The sequence below is a fragment of the Lepidochelys kempii genome, chromosome 2 (assembly GCF_965140285.1).
Source record: "Lepidochelys kempii isolate rLepKem1 chromosome 2, rLepKem1.hap1, whole genome shotgun sequence".
Classification (NCBI taxonomy): Eukaryota; Metazoa; Chordata; order Testudines; family Cheloniidae; genus Lepidochelys; species Lepidochelys kempii.
The window spans coordinates 199,366,449-199,379,409 of NC_136381.1; the positions used below are offsets into that span (position 1 = coordinate 199,366,449).

A 12,961-nucleotide genomic window follows, 5' to 3' on the forward strand; every position below is an offset into this window, starting at 1 on the left:
CAGCTTTGGAACCTAGATTTAGCTTAACCTTATCCTCCCCCATATTTCCTAAACGGCATCTGCAGCCTCCTTATGAGTGCCTCCGGTACGGATTCTCAGCATATTCTCACCTTTCCAGTGCACCTATGTGGAAGCAAGCATAGTGTGGCCCAACTAGTACTATAGTTTTGAAGGTGCTGCTTGCCAAATGGCATTGCTAAGTTTCTCTGCTTCTCACCATGCCCCCTGCCTCAGTTTTAGTATACAAAATAGGTTGACAAAAATAGCAAAACTGAAAATTTCCAATAATGTCAAATGGTCAAAAAATTTGGCTGAGAAATAGTTATATAGTGGTAAATTTTTGCAAAGAGGTGGCAAAAGTGCTATATATTTTACAATACTAGTTTAATCTCTGAAGTGTTTAGTACAGTGCCCGTTCAGTACAATGTATATAGCACAATGCATATACAGTTTCTTTTTTTCATTTTTTTTAAAGTAGAAAAACATCTCACGACAAGAAGAATCAAGATTTTGGAAACCTGTTCTCATTTCCATCTTATTCTCAGAAGACAGATGATGGTATGTTTACTCAGTTAACACTATAGAGACACACACACACACACTCAATACAGACTTTGTAGGTTATTTGGTCAAATCAGAAAAATCTCTGTAAATCTGGAAAGAATAATGCTAGAAAAACAAAGCATATGCCAAAAGTTTTGTAGTTGTCAGATTATCACAGATAAGAAGAATTTGCAATGTCCTTATTGACTCCCTAGAATGTCAGGTGTACTTTCTTCATAGCCTTAACTTTAACTGGAATCAAATACATTTTATATCTAGTAGAATTAAATCATGCAGTCAATGTATATGCTTACATCATGTCCTGAACTCTTTTTTCATTTGTTTGTTTGTTTGTTTGCTTTTAGATGCAACAAAATTAGACAGTGATGAAGAGGATTCTGCTCCAGTTTTCTCATCTTCATTTACCCTGAAACAAACAGAAAAAACTCAAAGTAAAACAGTAGCGGCTAAAAAAGGTAATTAGCTGTATTTGTAGTAAATCAACCTATTTACTGAAAGAGTAGCTCTCCTAAATAACATTACTTCTACAGATCCCCATAGTGGGAGTTCCTTTCCTTGGGACCCAGTAGTGTGGAACAAAGGGTACAAACCCCTTCCAGCTTCTTAATTATATTAGTCTGTCTCTCTTCACTGGCCACTGTGATCACAGATCCTAATTCTTTCCATATCTGAGATTAGTGTTAAAATTTAGATTGGTGTTCATGAACTATTTTTTTTGGCCATTAGAGGCTCCATGACCTGAGTGAAACTCTAGGTCCATATCGGACAGCTCCAGGAGGCACTTTTAAACTGAAGTAGTCACTCCAAGGTGCTCATGCTTTGAAGTTTTCTCCAGTGGGTTGAGCAAACAACTAATCTAAAGGCTCAGAGCACTTCTTGGATCTCTTACGGCTGTTCTTAAGAGAAATAAAAGATAACATGGGTGCTGAGGAGAAATCACCAGGATTCTCTGAATCTGGTAGGGAATTGGAGATTAAGGTCAATTTCTCTTAGTATAGTTGTCTTTCTTGGATACTAGGAATCCTCAGGATAAGAGGCCCTCCTTGAAGCTTTGGGGGTCCCCTATTTGTTTCAGTGGGAATGACAGAATTAGTCTCGCTCACAGGGAAGGCCTTTGCATGTGCTGCAGAGAGAATTAGAATGGGTGAATTGTCCCCATGTAAGTGTATCGTTCATTGGCTGAATCTGGTCCCGCAGTGATGTTCGGATTTTTTTTAGACCTGTTAGCCAGCGCCAAGACTCATCAGGAGGTTCAGCTCCATCAGTCATGGTTCTGAAGGGAAAGTGAGGCACAAAGCTACTGATCTTTCTGGGCAACCCTCTGATCGTGGTGCTTGTGTAAATGCTTCCCATTTTCATTTTGATCTGTCTTTCCACGGGCTATTTCTTCTCCTGGGCAAATCCTTCCTTATGGGTTCCATCTCGTGGCGTACTGGCCTGTGGACTGCTAGCTCAGTGAGAGAGGATCCCTCTTTTAAGGATCCCTCTTTTAAGGATAAGAGACTTATGTCCCTCTCTAATACTTGTTTTTCTTACCACACACCTTAACTTAAAATGGTGAAAAATATGGTTCTCCTCCACATGGTGTTCAAACTAGTTGGCCCTTACCTTTAAGTCACTGCACAACTCTGCCCCTCCATATCTTTCTTGTCTCTTTCTCCTTGTCTCTTTCATGTTTCCCTTCCCCTCTCCTGCACCCAGCTCATCTACTTCTTCATGACACCGGCCTCTGTATCCTGCCTCCTCTGTTTCACCCCCAGTAGTTTTGTAGGCTTTCTTTCCTACTACCCCTCCTTTTTCATAACTATTATTAATTTATTATGTAAGTCTAAAACCATAAAACTGAACATTGAAAGAAAAATGTTTACTCAAATAGAACATTTTTCCATTTTGAGGTTAACATTCTCAGCTGTCATAAATGTGAAAAAGAAATATGCACACTTGAAGTCTCTCTATGTGGATGCAGACAATTTAACTTTTTTCAAAACTGAAGTGATGCATTGTTTTTAAAAACAAATACCCATTTTTAGACTTTAAAACAAAGCTGTGTTTGAGTTATTTGCGCACAAAACACAAGAGTCTTAAATAAAACATTTCAGTTTTTGCGCTCCAACCTCATTGATGCAGTTAATTCCGTAAATGACAAATATTGACCTCCAGCTAATGCAACAGAGAGAAAGCTTCAGCCTGAGTATAAGGGGCATAATTTTCCCAAGTACAGAAAACTCTTCTCTCCTACTCATTTGCTACATCAGAGGTAGTTAATAGGGAGACCATGGGCCAAATCCGAACCGCCAGATGCTTTTAAATGGACTGTGACATCTTTTTATTTACTTATCATCAGTATTGTTATTGTTTTTGTATTATTTTCTCTGGAGTCTGGACCTTGACAATACCTTGACCAAGAAATCTGGACCTTGCCAAAAAACAATTAATTACCCCATGCTACATGATAATTATACTATAATCAGAGTGCCTAGTATCTTCTTATTTAACTATAAGATTTATTAACCTAATATGTGAATTCAGCATCTTTAGTATCTCTGATTTTGTGAACAGCAAAACCAGCTTCAGACATACCGTCTAAACCTAAAAGATCTCCCAAGCGGAAGAAGATGGAAATTATAAACTCTGATTCAGATTCAGAATTTGGCATTCCAAAGAAGACTGCACCACCCAAAGGTAAGGATTTTGGTGCACTGCATTGTTAGGATTAGTATATTATTTTACTATAGATACATATCTGTAGAATTTTACTACATTATATCTTACTAATGTTAGCCCATCACCACTAAAGCTTACACTTCCAAGCATGTTGTATTAAGTGAATTGTCTGATTTTCTCAGCTTCTCTGTATAACACAGGATCAAATTGAGTTTTGTGAATGAAAAAACAGCACTGTTCCTAAAACTAGAACTGAGTGTCATGAAAACCGTTCATTTCCTAATATGAACTAGTCAGCCATGAGATCATAGAATATCAGGGTTGGAAGGGACCTCAAGAGGTCATCTAGTCCAACCCCCTGCTCAAAGCAGGACCAATCCCCAACTAAATCATCCCAGCCAGGACTTTGTCAAGCCTGACCTTAAAAACTTCTGAGGAAGGAGATTCCACCACCTCCCTAGGTAACGCATTCCAGTGTTTCACCACCTTCCTAGTGAAAAAGTTTTTCCTAATATCCAACCTAAACCTCCCCCACTGCAACTTGAGACCATTGCTCCTCGTTCCATCAACTGCTACCACTGAGAACAGTCTAGATCCATCCTCTTTGGAACCCCCTTTCAGGTAGTTGAAGGCTGCTATCTTTTCCCCCCTCATTCTTCTCTTCTCAGACTAAACAATCCCAGTTCCCTCAGCCTCTCCTCATAAGTCATGTGTTCCAGTCCCCTAATAATTTTTGTTGCCCTCCGCTGGACGTTTTCCAGTTTTTCCACATCCTTCTTGTAGTGTGGGGCCCAAAACTGGACACAGTACTCCAGGTGAGGCCTCACCAATGTCTAATAGAGGGGAACGATCACGTCCCTCGATCTGCTGGCAGTGCCCCTACTTGTACATCCCAAAATGCCATTGGCCTTCTTGGCAACAAGGGCACACTGTTGACTCATATCCAGCTTCTCGTCCACTGTAACCCCTAGGTCCTTTTCTGCAGAACTGCTGCTTAGCCATTCGATCCCTCGTCTGTAGTGGTGCATGGGATTCTTCTGTCCTAAGTGCAGGACTCTGCACTTGTCCTTATTGAACCTCATCAGATTTCTTTTGGCCCAATCCTCTAATTTGTCTAGGTCCCTTTGTATCCTATTCCTACCCTCCAGCATATCTACCACTCCTCCCAGTTTAGTGTCATCTGCAAACTTGCTGAAGGTGCAATCCACGCCATCCTCTAGATCATTAATGAAGATATTGAACAAAACCGGCCCTGGGACCAACCCTTGGGGCACTCCACTTGATACCGGCTGCCAACTAGAGATGGAGCCATTGTTCACTACCCGTTGAGCCCGACAATCTAACCAGTTTTCTCTTGACCTTATCTTCCATTCATCCAGTCCATACTTTAACTTGCTGGCAAGAATACCATGGGAGACCATATCCAAAGCTTTGCTAAAGTCAAGGAATAACATGTCCACTGCTTTCCCCTCATCCACAGAGCCAGTTATCTCATCATAGAAGGCAATTAGATTAGTCAAGCATGACTTGCCCTTGGTGAATCCATGCTGACTGTTCCTGATAACGTTCCTTTCCTCTAAGTGCCTCAGAATTGATTCCTTGAGGACCTGCTCTGTGATTTTTCCAGGGACTGAGGTGAGGCTGACTGGCCTGTAGTTCCCTCGGATCCTCCTCCTTCCCTTTTTAAAAGATGGGCACTATATTAGTCTTTTTCCAGTCGTCCAGGACCTCCCCCGACACCATGAGTTTTCAAAGATAATAGCTAATGGCTCTGCAATCACATCCACCAACTCCTTTAGCACTCTCAAATGCAGCGCATCCGTCCCATGGACTTGTGCTCGTCCGGCTTTTCTAAATAGTCCCGAACCACTTCTTTCTCCACAGAGGGCTGGTCACCTTCTCCCCATGCTGTGTTGCCCAGTGCAGTAGTCTGGGAGCTGACCTTGTTCGTGAAGACAGAGGCAAAAAAAGCATTGAGTACATTAGCTTTTTCCACATCCTCTGTCAGTAGGTTGCCTCCCTCATTCAGTAAGGGGCCCACACTTTCCTTGACTTTTTTCTTGTTGCTAACATACCTGAAGAAACCCTTCTTTTTACTCTTAAGATCTCTTGCTAGCTGCAACTCCAGGTGTGATTTGGCCTTCCTGATTTCACTCCTGCATGCCCAAGCAATATTTTTATACTCTTCCCTGGTCATTTGTCCAATCTTCCACTTCTTGTAAGCTTCTTTTTTGTGTTCAAGATCAGCAAGGATTTCACTGTTAAGCCAAGCTGGTCGCCTGCCATATTTACTATTCTTTCTACACATCGGGATGGTTTGTCCCTGTAACCTCAATAATGATTCTTTAAAATACAGCCAGCTCTCCTGGACTCCTTTCCCCCTCATGTTATTCTCCTAGGGGATCCTGCCCATCAGTTCCTTGAGGGAGTCAAAGTCTGCTTTTCTGAAGTCCAGGGTCCATATTCTGCTGCTCTCCTTTCTTCCTTGTGTCAGGATCCTGAACTCGACCATCTCATGGTCACTGCCTCCCAGGTTCCCATCCACTTTTGCTTTCCCTACTAATTCTTCCCAGTTTGTGAGCAGCAGGTCAAGAAGAGCTCTGCCCTAGTTGGTTCCTCCAGCACTTGCACCAGGAGATGTTTCTCATTGGTACAGCATTACACATTGACTTGGTATCTCCCACAATAGACAATGTTGTAAAACTGCTAAGTGAACTGTACTTTATGGAAATTCATTTAATGACACAAAACCTCTTTCTTCATAATTACTCATGTTTCTTATAGGAACCTTTATTCTTCAGATACCATTTTCACTCTTGGGTCTCATGTTCCCAGTAAAAGACAGAGCAAAACTATCCTAGTGTAGGAGGTTTTGGCCCTTTGAATCAGTTCAGTGGGAAACCAGCTTTCATCCCTCACACTATGGCCACAGCTGAATTTTATAGTAGGTCCACTCCCTCACAGTTGAGAGCTCCTAAGTAGATACAACACAGCAGACTGAACAGAATAGCCAGAGACTACATGGAAAGAATGCCTCAGTGATGAGACATCAGGCTAATTCCTCTGAATAGATGATGATGACAGTTGGTCATGGATAGCCTGTAAGGAGAGTGGAGATCTCATTTAACTACCACTGCCTCAGAGATCCAACAGGTGTAGATCTAGTAGAGCACTGCCTTGTCCTGAACTGAGTGCATGAAATGCAAGAGTGAGATTCCTATGACAAGATGATAGTTTCAAAGAAGCAAAATAAAGGTATGAAACAGAAAGTGAGACACATTGGAGTGGCAGAATGGTAGCATTTTACTTACATTTTGCATAGATAGAAGTGAAACTATAGAATGTTTTAGCCTTTGGATGAAATTAAACTGTTTTAGAAATCTATCTGCTAACATTCAGAACACCAAGAAATTTCACTTTTTTAATATCAGTAAAATTATTTTATTTTTTCTCAACCAGGAAAGGGTAGAGGATCAAAGAAAAGGAAAGCATCTGGTTCTGAAAATGAAGGTGAATACAACCCTGGGAAGAAAACACCCAAGTCAGCCCCAAGCAAGGTCAGTTCAGGGTCTGTTGTTGCATGAAAAAGACAAGGTTTGGCTTCTTGATATCCAGCTGTTATTTTCTGTATCACATGAAGCATTTTTACAATATTTTAAAACGTCTAAATCTGATCATTATTCTGAACTGGGATTTTAGATAGGTCTAGAATCTAAATGTTATAGAAATGTTTGTTTCCAGTGTGAATGTCAGAATTCTGTATTTTTATCGCATCATGGGTTTTTTCTTTTTCTTTTTAAGAAATCCAAGAAAGCCTCCTTTGACCAGGATTCTGATGTAGACATCTTTCAGTCAGACTTTGCTTCTGAACCAGCATCTAAGCCACGGATGGGTCGGGCTAGAAAAGAAGTGAAATATTTTGCAGAGTCTGATGAAGATGATGATTTTACTATGTTTAATTAAGTGCCCAAAGAGCACACAAACATTTTCCAACAAATATCTTGTGTTGTCCTTTTGTCCCTTCTGTCGCAGACTTTTGTACATTTGACTTATTTTATGTGATGATGTAATTGATGGTTTTTATTGTGTGTAGGCATTTTAACATTTTGTTCTTACACCTACAGTTTTATGATCTTTTTTACTCATTGAAATGTCATGTATTTGTCTGACTGGCTCGTAGAAATGTTTTAGTCAGCTGTGCTAAAGCACATATTTTAATTGTCATGGTTGCAAACTGCAGACCTGCTTTTTGAAATGAAGTTTAAACATTAAAAATGGAAAACCTGTCACTCTTGTGTGAAGATTTGGACTACAGGTACTGCGTCTACACAGTTTTAAAATAAATATATTTTATTCTTTGCCAGGAGACTCCATGGAAAAAGGTAAACAGTATATGAACATAGAAAGCATTGTTAAACAATCTCAATGTACAAACAGAGCCAGTGAAAGTACATCACAGACTTGCTAGAATATATATATCAATCAAAAAAATCCACTAGTGCTTTAAATGAAATGTAAGAAACTGACATTTTTTAAATCCGTTAACCCTTCTACCACTGTTTTCACTCTGCTTCATGGTGATTTAACAAGGTCAAGAAGCCAGATTCTCTCCCCCATGTATTTTGGAAGTCCTTGTGGTAGCCCATTGGCATCAGGCATGTTGGGAAAGCCCAACTCCTGGCCCCAGTTTCTTAAGGAAATAAACTAGACTCACCAGTTCAAAAGTAGTGAATAAGCCTGTTGGTTATCCCATGAAGTTTCCCTAATGGCTTGTAAACAAAAACATGGTAACACTAAAAAGTGTTTCTGCCTTGGAGGCTAGCACTGAAAAAAATGTGTAGCTATGTCATCAGCCAAGTAATAAACCACCTTTTAAAGTGACATTAACAGTGGAACAATTGACATCTGAATAACTGATCTGGTAGTTACACTGATGCAGATTTTTTGAATACTTTTATGGGGAAGGAGATAGAAACTGAGGGCATCAAAAAGAGCAATGACACGTTTTCATACTAACTAAATCAGAATGTCTTTTTAAATGTTCTTAGCTGGACATGTACAAGTAGTCCATTTTTTATAAACTTGATGTCCTGATCCTTTTAGATATGCAAGACAAAAAAGGAAAGCACCAAACAGCCAGTAGAGCCATACATTTGTATGTACAAAGTCATCAGAAATGTAACCAGAATTTAAAGTTTGAGCTTGGTCTTGTCACCATGCAGTCTTGGTTGTTCAGAAGAGAAAATAGAAGCTTAACTAGTTTCTTGTTGCTGACTGAAATGGCTGATTTAGAGTTTCAAACGTTTTCTAGTTTTAAACAGCAAGGAGTAATATACGGATACATATGAAAACTTCTTGGTCCTTGTTGAGTTTTAATATAATATATATATTAAGTCCAGAAACTAAGCAGAAGTAAAAATGTTTTTCTTGTTTTTTTCATCCCTGTACATAAGGTATTAGGAATGTCTAAAGTAGCTGTAAAATGTCTTATTGCAAAAGTGGAGATTGACTGACACTGCTATTATCCACTGAGCTGGGTGAGATGCTAGGACTGTGCTCTGCTGTATTTCCACTGGAGCTTGGTGTCAGTGGTTCATGTCCCTCAGAGTTCTCCAACATTTCCTGAATAAGAGGTGGCATTGATCCAGGGATTTCCATTTTCAATGTAATGACACGTTCTGCACCTTTAAAAACAGAAAAATCCTTTTGGTTAACAGTAGCGGGGCTGTTCATATTAATATTAAGCATTACTTTTAGAAATCTCAGTTCAAGACAAAGTATTCCCATTGAGATGGGATACAGTGAAACCTTTCATTTTGATTTTTTTCTCTGTTTGACAGTTTAAACTCCTTGCCTGTAATCAATTTATGAAATATTTTGCTTACAAGATTTTGGGGTCAGTGGTTTGTTTATGTCCTTCAGAGTTGCACAAGGTTCTATAAGCAAAATATTTCATAAATTGTTGTAGTGTAAAAATTGCAGTACTTGAGTGTACACATAAAACAGTCAGAATTATTTGTCACTAAAAAGCAATATTAGATCAATTCCTTTTGAACAGTTTGTGAAGTTTCAAAATAAAAGCTACAAGCTACAGTATGGGTAAAGGGACTGACCAGTAACTTTCTTTTTAGTGAAAGAAAACCATTTTCAACTTCTCTTCAGAATCATCCACACAGGTAAAACTTTACAAAATGCCAAATTTAATTAAAGGACTGGGAGAGGGTCCTGATTCATAATCAGTTTAGCTCCACTGCATGTACTGGAGCAGCAAAGGATATAAAATATTAGTTAGGGCAGAATTTGCCTTAATGTACAGGGCCTGGTTCCTTTGTGGTTACGCCATTTACTTTTGATTTACAACAATATGAGATCAGAATAAGGCTTCTAATTTTGAAATTTCAGAAAATCTTATTTGTTTAGCAGTAGAGTGCACTCTGATATTTTTGCTGGAGTTGCTTTACACACACTCACTCCCAATATTTCCACTAGTCTGTTCCTAGGGATGTTCTATAGCTGATTACAAAAATAAATAAGAAAACATCACTCCCTGCATACTCTAAGGTTTTGTTTCTAAACCCTTCAACACTACAGCAACCTCTGCAACAGGCTGATAAACAGACACAGGCTTTTTGACATTTTAAATATACGTATGAGAGACTACAAAATGCAGTGCTAGAAACGGTAAATTAGAACAACACAGGTTAAACACGGACTTCTTTCCAACCTGAAGTCATTATATGCCATGAAATAGAAACTATTTTAACATGTCATCATATCCCTCCTAACAAAAGGATTGTACTCCATTAAGCAATAAAATGTAGTTTAAAGTATTTGGAAACTTTATAGGTAATAGCACCAGTTTCCTCTGAACTAATTGTATTTTTATGTAGAAATGGCACTCTAGAATGCATTACAATAAAAAAGGGCTCATATGCTTCAGAGCATGAGCCAGCAATTACTAATGGGATAGGAAGAAACTTACCATCTGTTGTATAAGTTCCATAATTATATACTAATGTTTCTTTATACCTTCCTCTAAAGTATCTAGTATTGGCCACAATCAGACAAGACAATTAACTAAAGAGGCCTCTGTTTTATCCAGTATGACATTTCGTATGTGGAAAGTTCTCCATGCCTGCAGCTTAACAAGGGATTTACTTTCCCTCACTGCTTGTATAACCCCCAAATAAACCTTAGAACTACCCTGAATTCAAGAAACTGATGATAATGCACTGGGTTTAAATAGCTAGCATGGTGGAGATTTTGTCAGCACCTAAGGGAATTAGGCTCCCTTGAAAAATCCCTTTTCAGTTACCACAGTAATGCATTTCTGTTGCTCATAGGTATACACAGAGGGTGGGATTCATCAGGGGGACTTAGGCATCAAGTCAAATTCACAGCCCCAAGTTAGGCATTCAGGTGCCTTCTACAATGGAAGGGGAGAGTTAGGTGCCTAAGAATGGGTTTTATAAAAGCCAGCATGCTCCAACTTGCACATGGAGGTTCTCCATTGGATTGGCATTGCAGCGTCTGCCATGGGTCGTTTACCATGAATATGGAAGCACTGTAATCTCAGCACAACCACCAAGTTCAGAATCTATTTGAGCTGTGTGCTCTCTGTACAGTTGTACGATTGTGAAACATGGACACTATGCCACTCAGACTGGGGAAAGCTGGAGGCTTTCCACATAAAATGCCATCGTTGTACATTGGGTATCAAGTGGAATTATTTAATTTGTAATGCAGCTGTTTACAGTCGCTCTGGTCTACAGACTACTGAGGCCATTGTCCACAGACAAGGTATTCCACTTTTCAGACATATCACGAGAATGCCGTTCTCCAGACGGCTTGTAACATCCAGGATAAAATTCCACCAACCGAGGGATGGAGGCAGACCTCCTATTACATGGATTCATCAAGTCTGTTCCAAAGTTGACCTCTTGGGCTTTCAAGCCCTTGTGGTCATACAGGAACAGACCAAATGATGAACAATCGCTCTGGCCAACCGTTCAGCTAAGGGTTGAAGAAGCAGCAGGATTCTGAGCAGGGAACTGCATAAGCTATCTCATAGGAAAAAGCAGACGGGGCAGGGGGAGCGTATCCTAAGACCTGCCCGTCAAAGGGAGTTAGGCATCTAACTTGAGAGGGAGGTGCCTCCCTCTGGACCACTCAGGAGTCACGACTGAGAACCCTTCCCTGGAGTTCGGTGCCAAAGTCAGATCAGTCCTTTTAAAAAACTGAGCAGGCAGCACTGGATCTCTGTGTCTTCTGTTGAAGACGTTCCACTTCTGTGTCAATAATTAAGTATTCATTGGGCCACAGAGAGAGGTTAGGACTCTCTCCTGGGTCATGGGAGACCCAAGTTCCTGCTACACAGGAACAGGCAGACTGGGAATTTGAACACAGGTATTGCTCTAATCACTGGCATTAATGGTGGTGGATATTTTATGCAGAACTCAATCCAATAGACATGTTAGCCTCAGCGGGCAAGATGGGACAAATACCTACTTTATGAACCCTACGGGGCCTTAACCAGTAAGCTGCTCAGTCGTGCTAGGACTCAGGCAGCTGGGTGCATGCCCTGTGGGAGAAATTTAGGCCCTAAGGGGACTTTACCAGTGGAAAGTGAGGCACCTACAGGCTTAGGGGGGAGCCGAGCAGGTATTTTGAACATCTGCATTTTGGATATAGGTGCCTGGATGCAATTTGCATGGATAATGTAAGGGGACTGTTACCCCCTTACTAACATTCAGTGGGGGTGTTTTAGTTGCTACCTTCCAGTACTAAAAGAGGGAAGGGTTGATGGGAAATCAGGACCCTGAGACTTAGTCCCCAGGAACAATGGAGAAAGGCCAATACTCCAGGTCAGCCTAAATGACAGGGCGAGCAGGCTAATCAGGGAGTCAGGAGGCCAGGGAGGTCCTGTCCTCAGTGTGAGCTGGAATTGCCTGCGTCAGACAGAGTGGGGCTGAGCTAAGGTGAAAGCAGGGGCCCAAGCTGAGCTGGGGAGCAGAACTGTGCCAGATCCAGAGGGGCCAGAAAAACAGCCCAGGAAGCAGATCAGTGCTGGGAGCAGACTCACAGAGCAGACCTGTGCTGGGAGGAGAGCTGAAGCAACCAAAGCCAGAGGGATCAGAGAAGCAGCCAAGGGAGCTGGAGGCAGAGTGGGGCTGGAGCTGGGGCCGGGCATTGTGAGCAGCTGGGGAGAGCGAGGGTGGGCCCAGCACAGGGAGATGCCTCAGCCAGGAGGCTCTGCAGGCCAGACTCAGAGGGGGATTGGTAACCCTGACAGGGCGGGGGTAACATTGGGAAGAAGGGCCCTGCCACCTAGAGCCTTAGAGCGTGTGGCCACCACTAGAGCAAGTGTCCAACCCACAGCATCCCTGGAGCACAGCCAGAGTCTGAGAAGGCAGCCTGGAACCTACAAGGAACAGACTGTGAACTGCCCTGACATTCCAGAGACACTGTGATGTTTCCTTTCACCTTTCCCATTTTTCCTTATTCTTTTTAAAATTAATTGTTGGTTAAATAACTTGCATTTGCTTTAAATTGTATGTAATGGTCAGTGGGTCAGAAGTGCCCAGTGCAGAGAGAGTACCCCGGAGTGGGGACACCCTAGCCCCTGTCTTAGGTGACTGCAGCAGGGTTGGGGGTTGAGAGCCCCCCCCGGAATCCTGGGCCCAGCCTTGTTGGGGTTACGAGGACTTTGCCAGACAGGAGAGTGGAAGGGGAA

At 41.3% G+C, this 12,961-nt stretch overlaps 2 protein-coding genes across 9 annotated transcripts in view; one reads left to right on the forward strand and one right to left on the reverse strand.

Moving 5' to 3' along the window:
- The window catches only part of TOP2B (DNA topoisomerase II beta), a 129,519-nt gene extending 122,005 nt beyond the window's left edge, over nt 1-7,514 (forward strand). For 6 of the 7 annotated variants that reach the window (XM_073333463.2, XM_073333460.2, XM_073333461.2 and 3 more), the window contains 5 exons: nt 476-558; nt 909-1,019; nt 3,124-3,246; nt 6,688-6,785; nt 7,030-7,514. In XM_073333463.2, the coding sequence (XP_073189564.1) occupies nt 476-558; nt 909-1,019; nt 3,124-3,246; nt 6,688-6,785; nt 7,030-7,191 (577 nt within the window). In that variant the 3' untranslated portion in view covers nt 7,192-7,514. The remainder of the gene's footprint in view (nt 1-475; nt 559-908; nt 1,020-3,123; nt 3,247-6,687; nt 6,786-7,029) is intronic. The other variant, XM_073333459.2, reaches the window with a different exon arrangement.
- Nucleotides 7,515-7,566: 52 nt separating this feature from the next.
- The window catches only part of RARB (retinoic acid receptor beta), a 305,249-nt gene continuing 299,854 nt past the window's right edge, over nt 7,567-12,961 (reverse strand). Inside the window, exon 8 of one of the 2 annotated variants that reach the window (XM_073333465.2) lies at nt 7,567-8,912. In XM_073333465.2, the coding sequence (XP_073189566.1) occupies nt 8,716-8,912 (197 nt within the window). In that variant the 3' untranslated portion in view covers nt 7,567-8,715. The remainder of the gene's footprint in view (nt 8,913-12,961) is intronic. The other variant, XM_073333466.2, reaches the window with a different exon arrangement.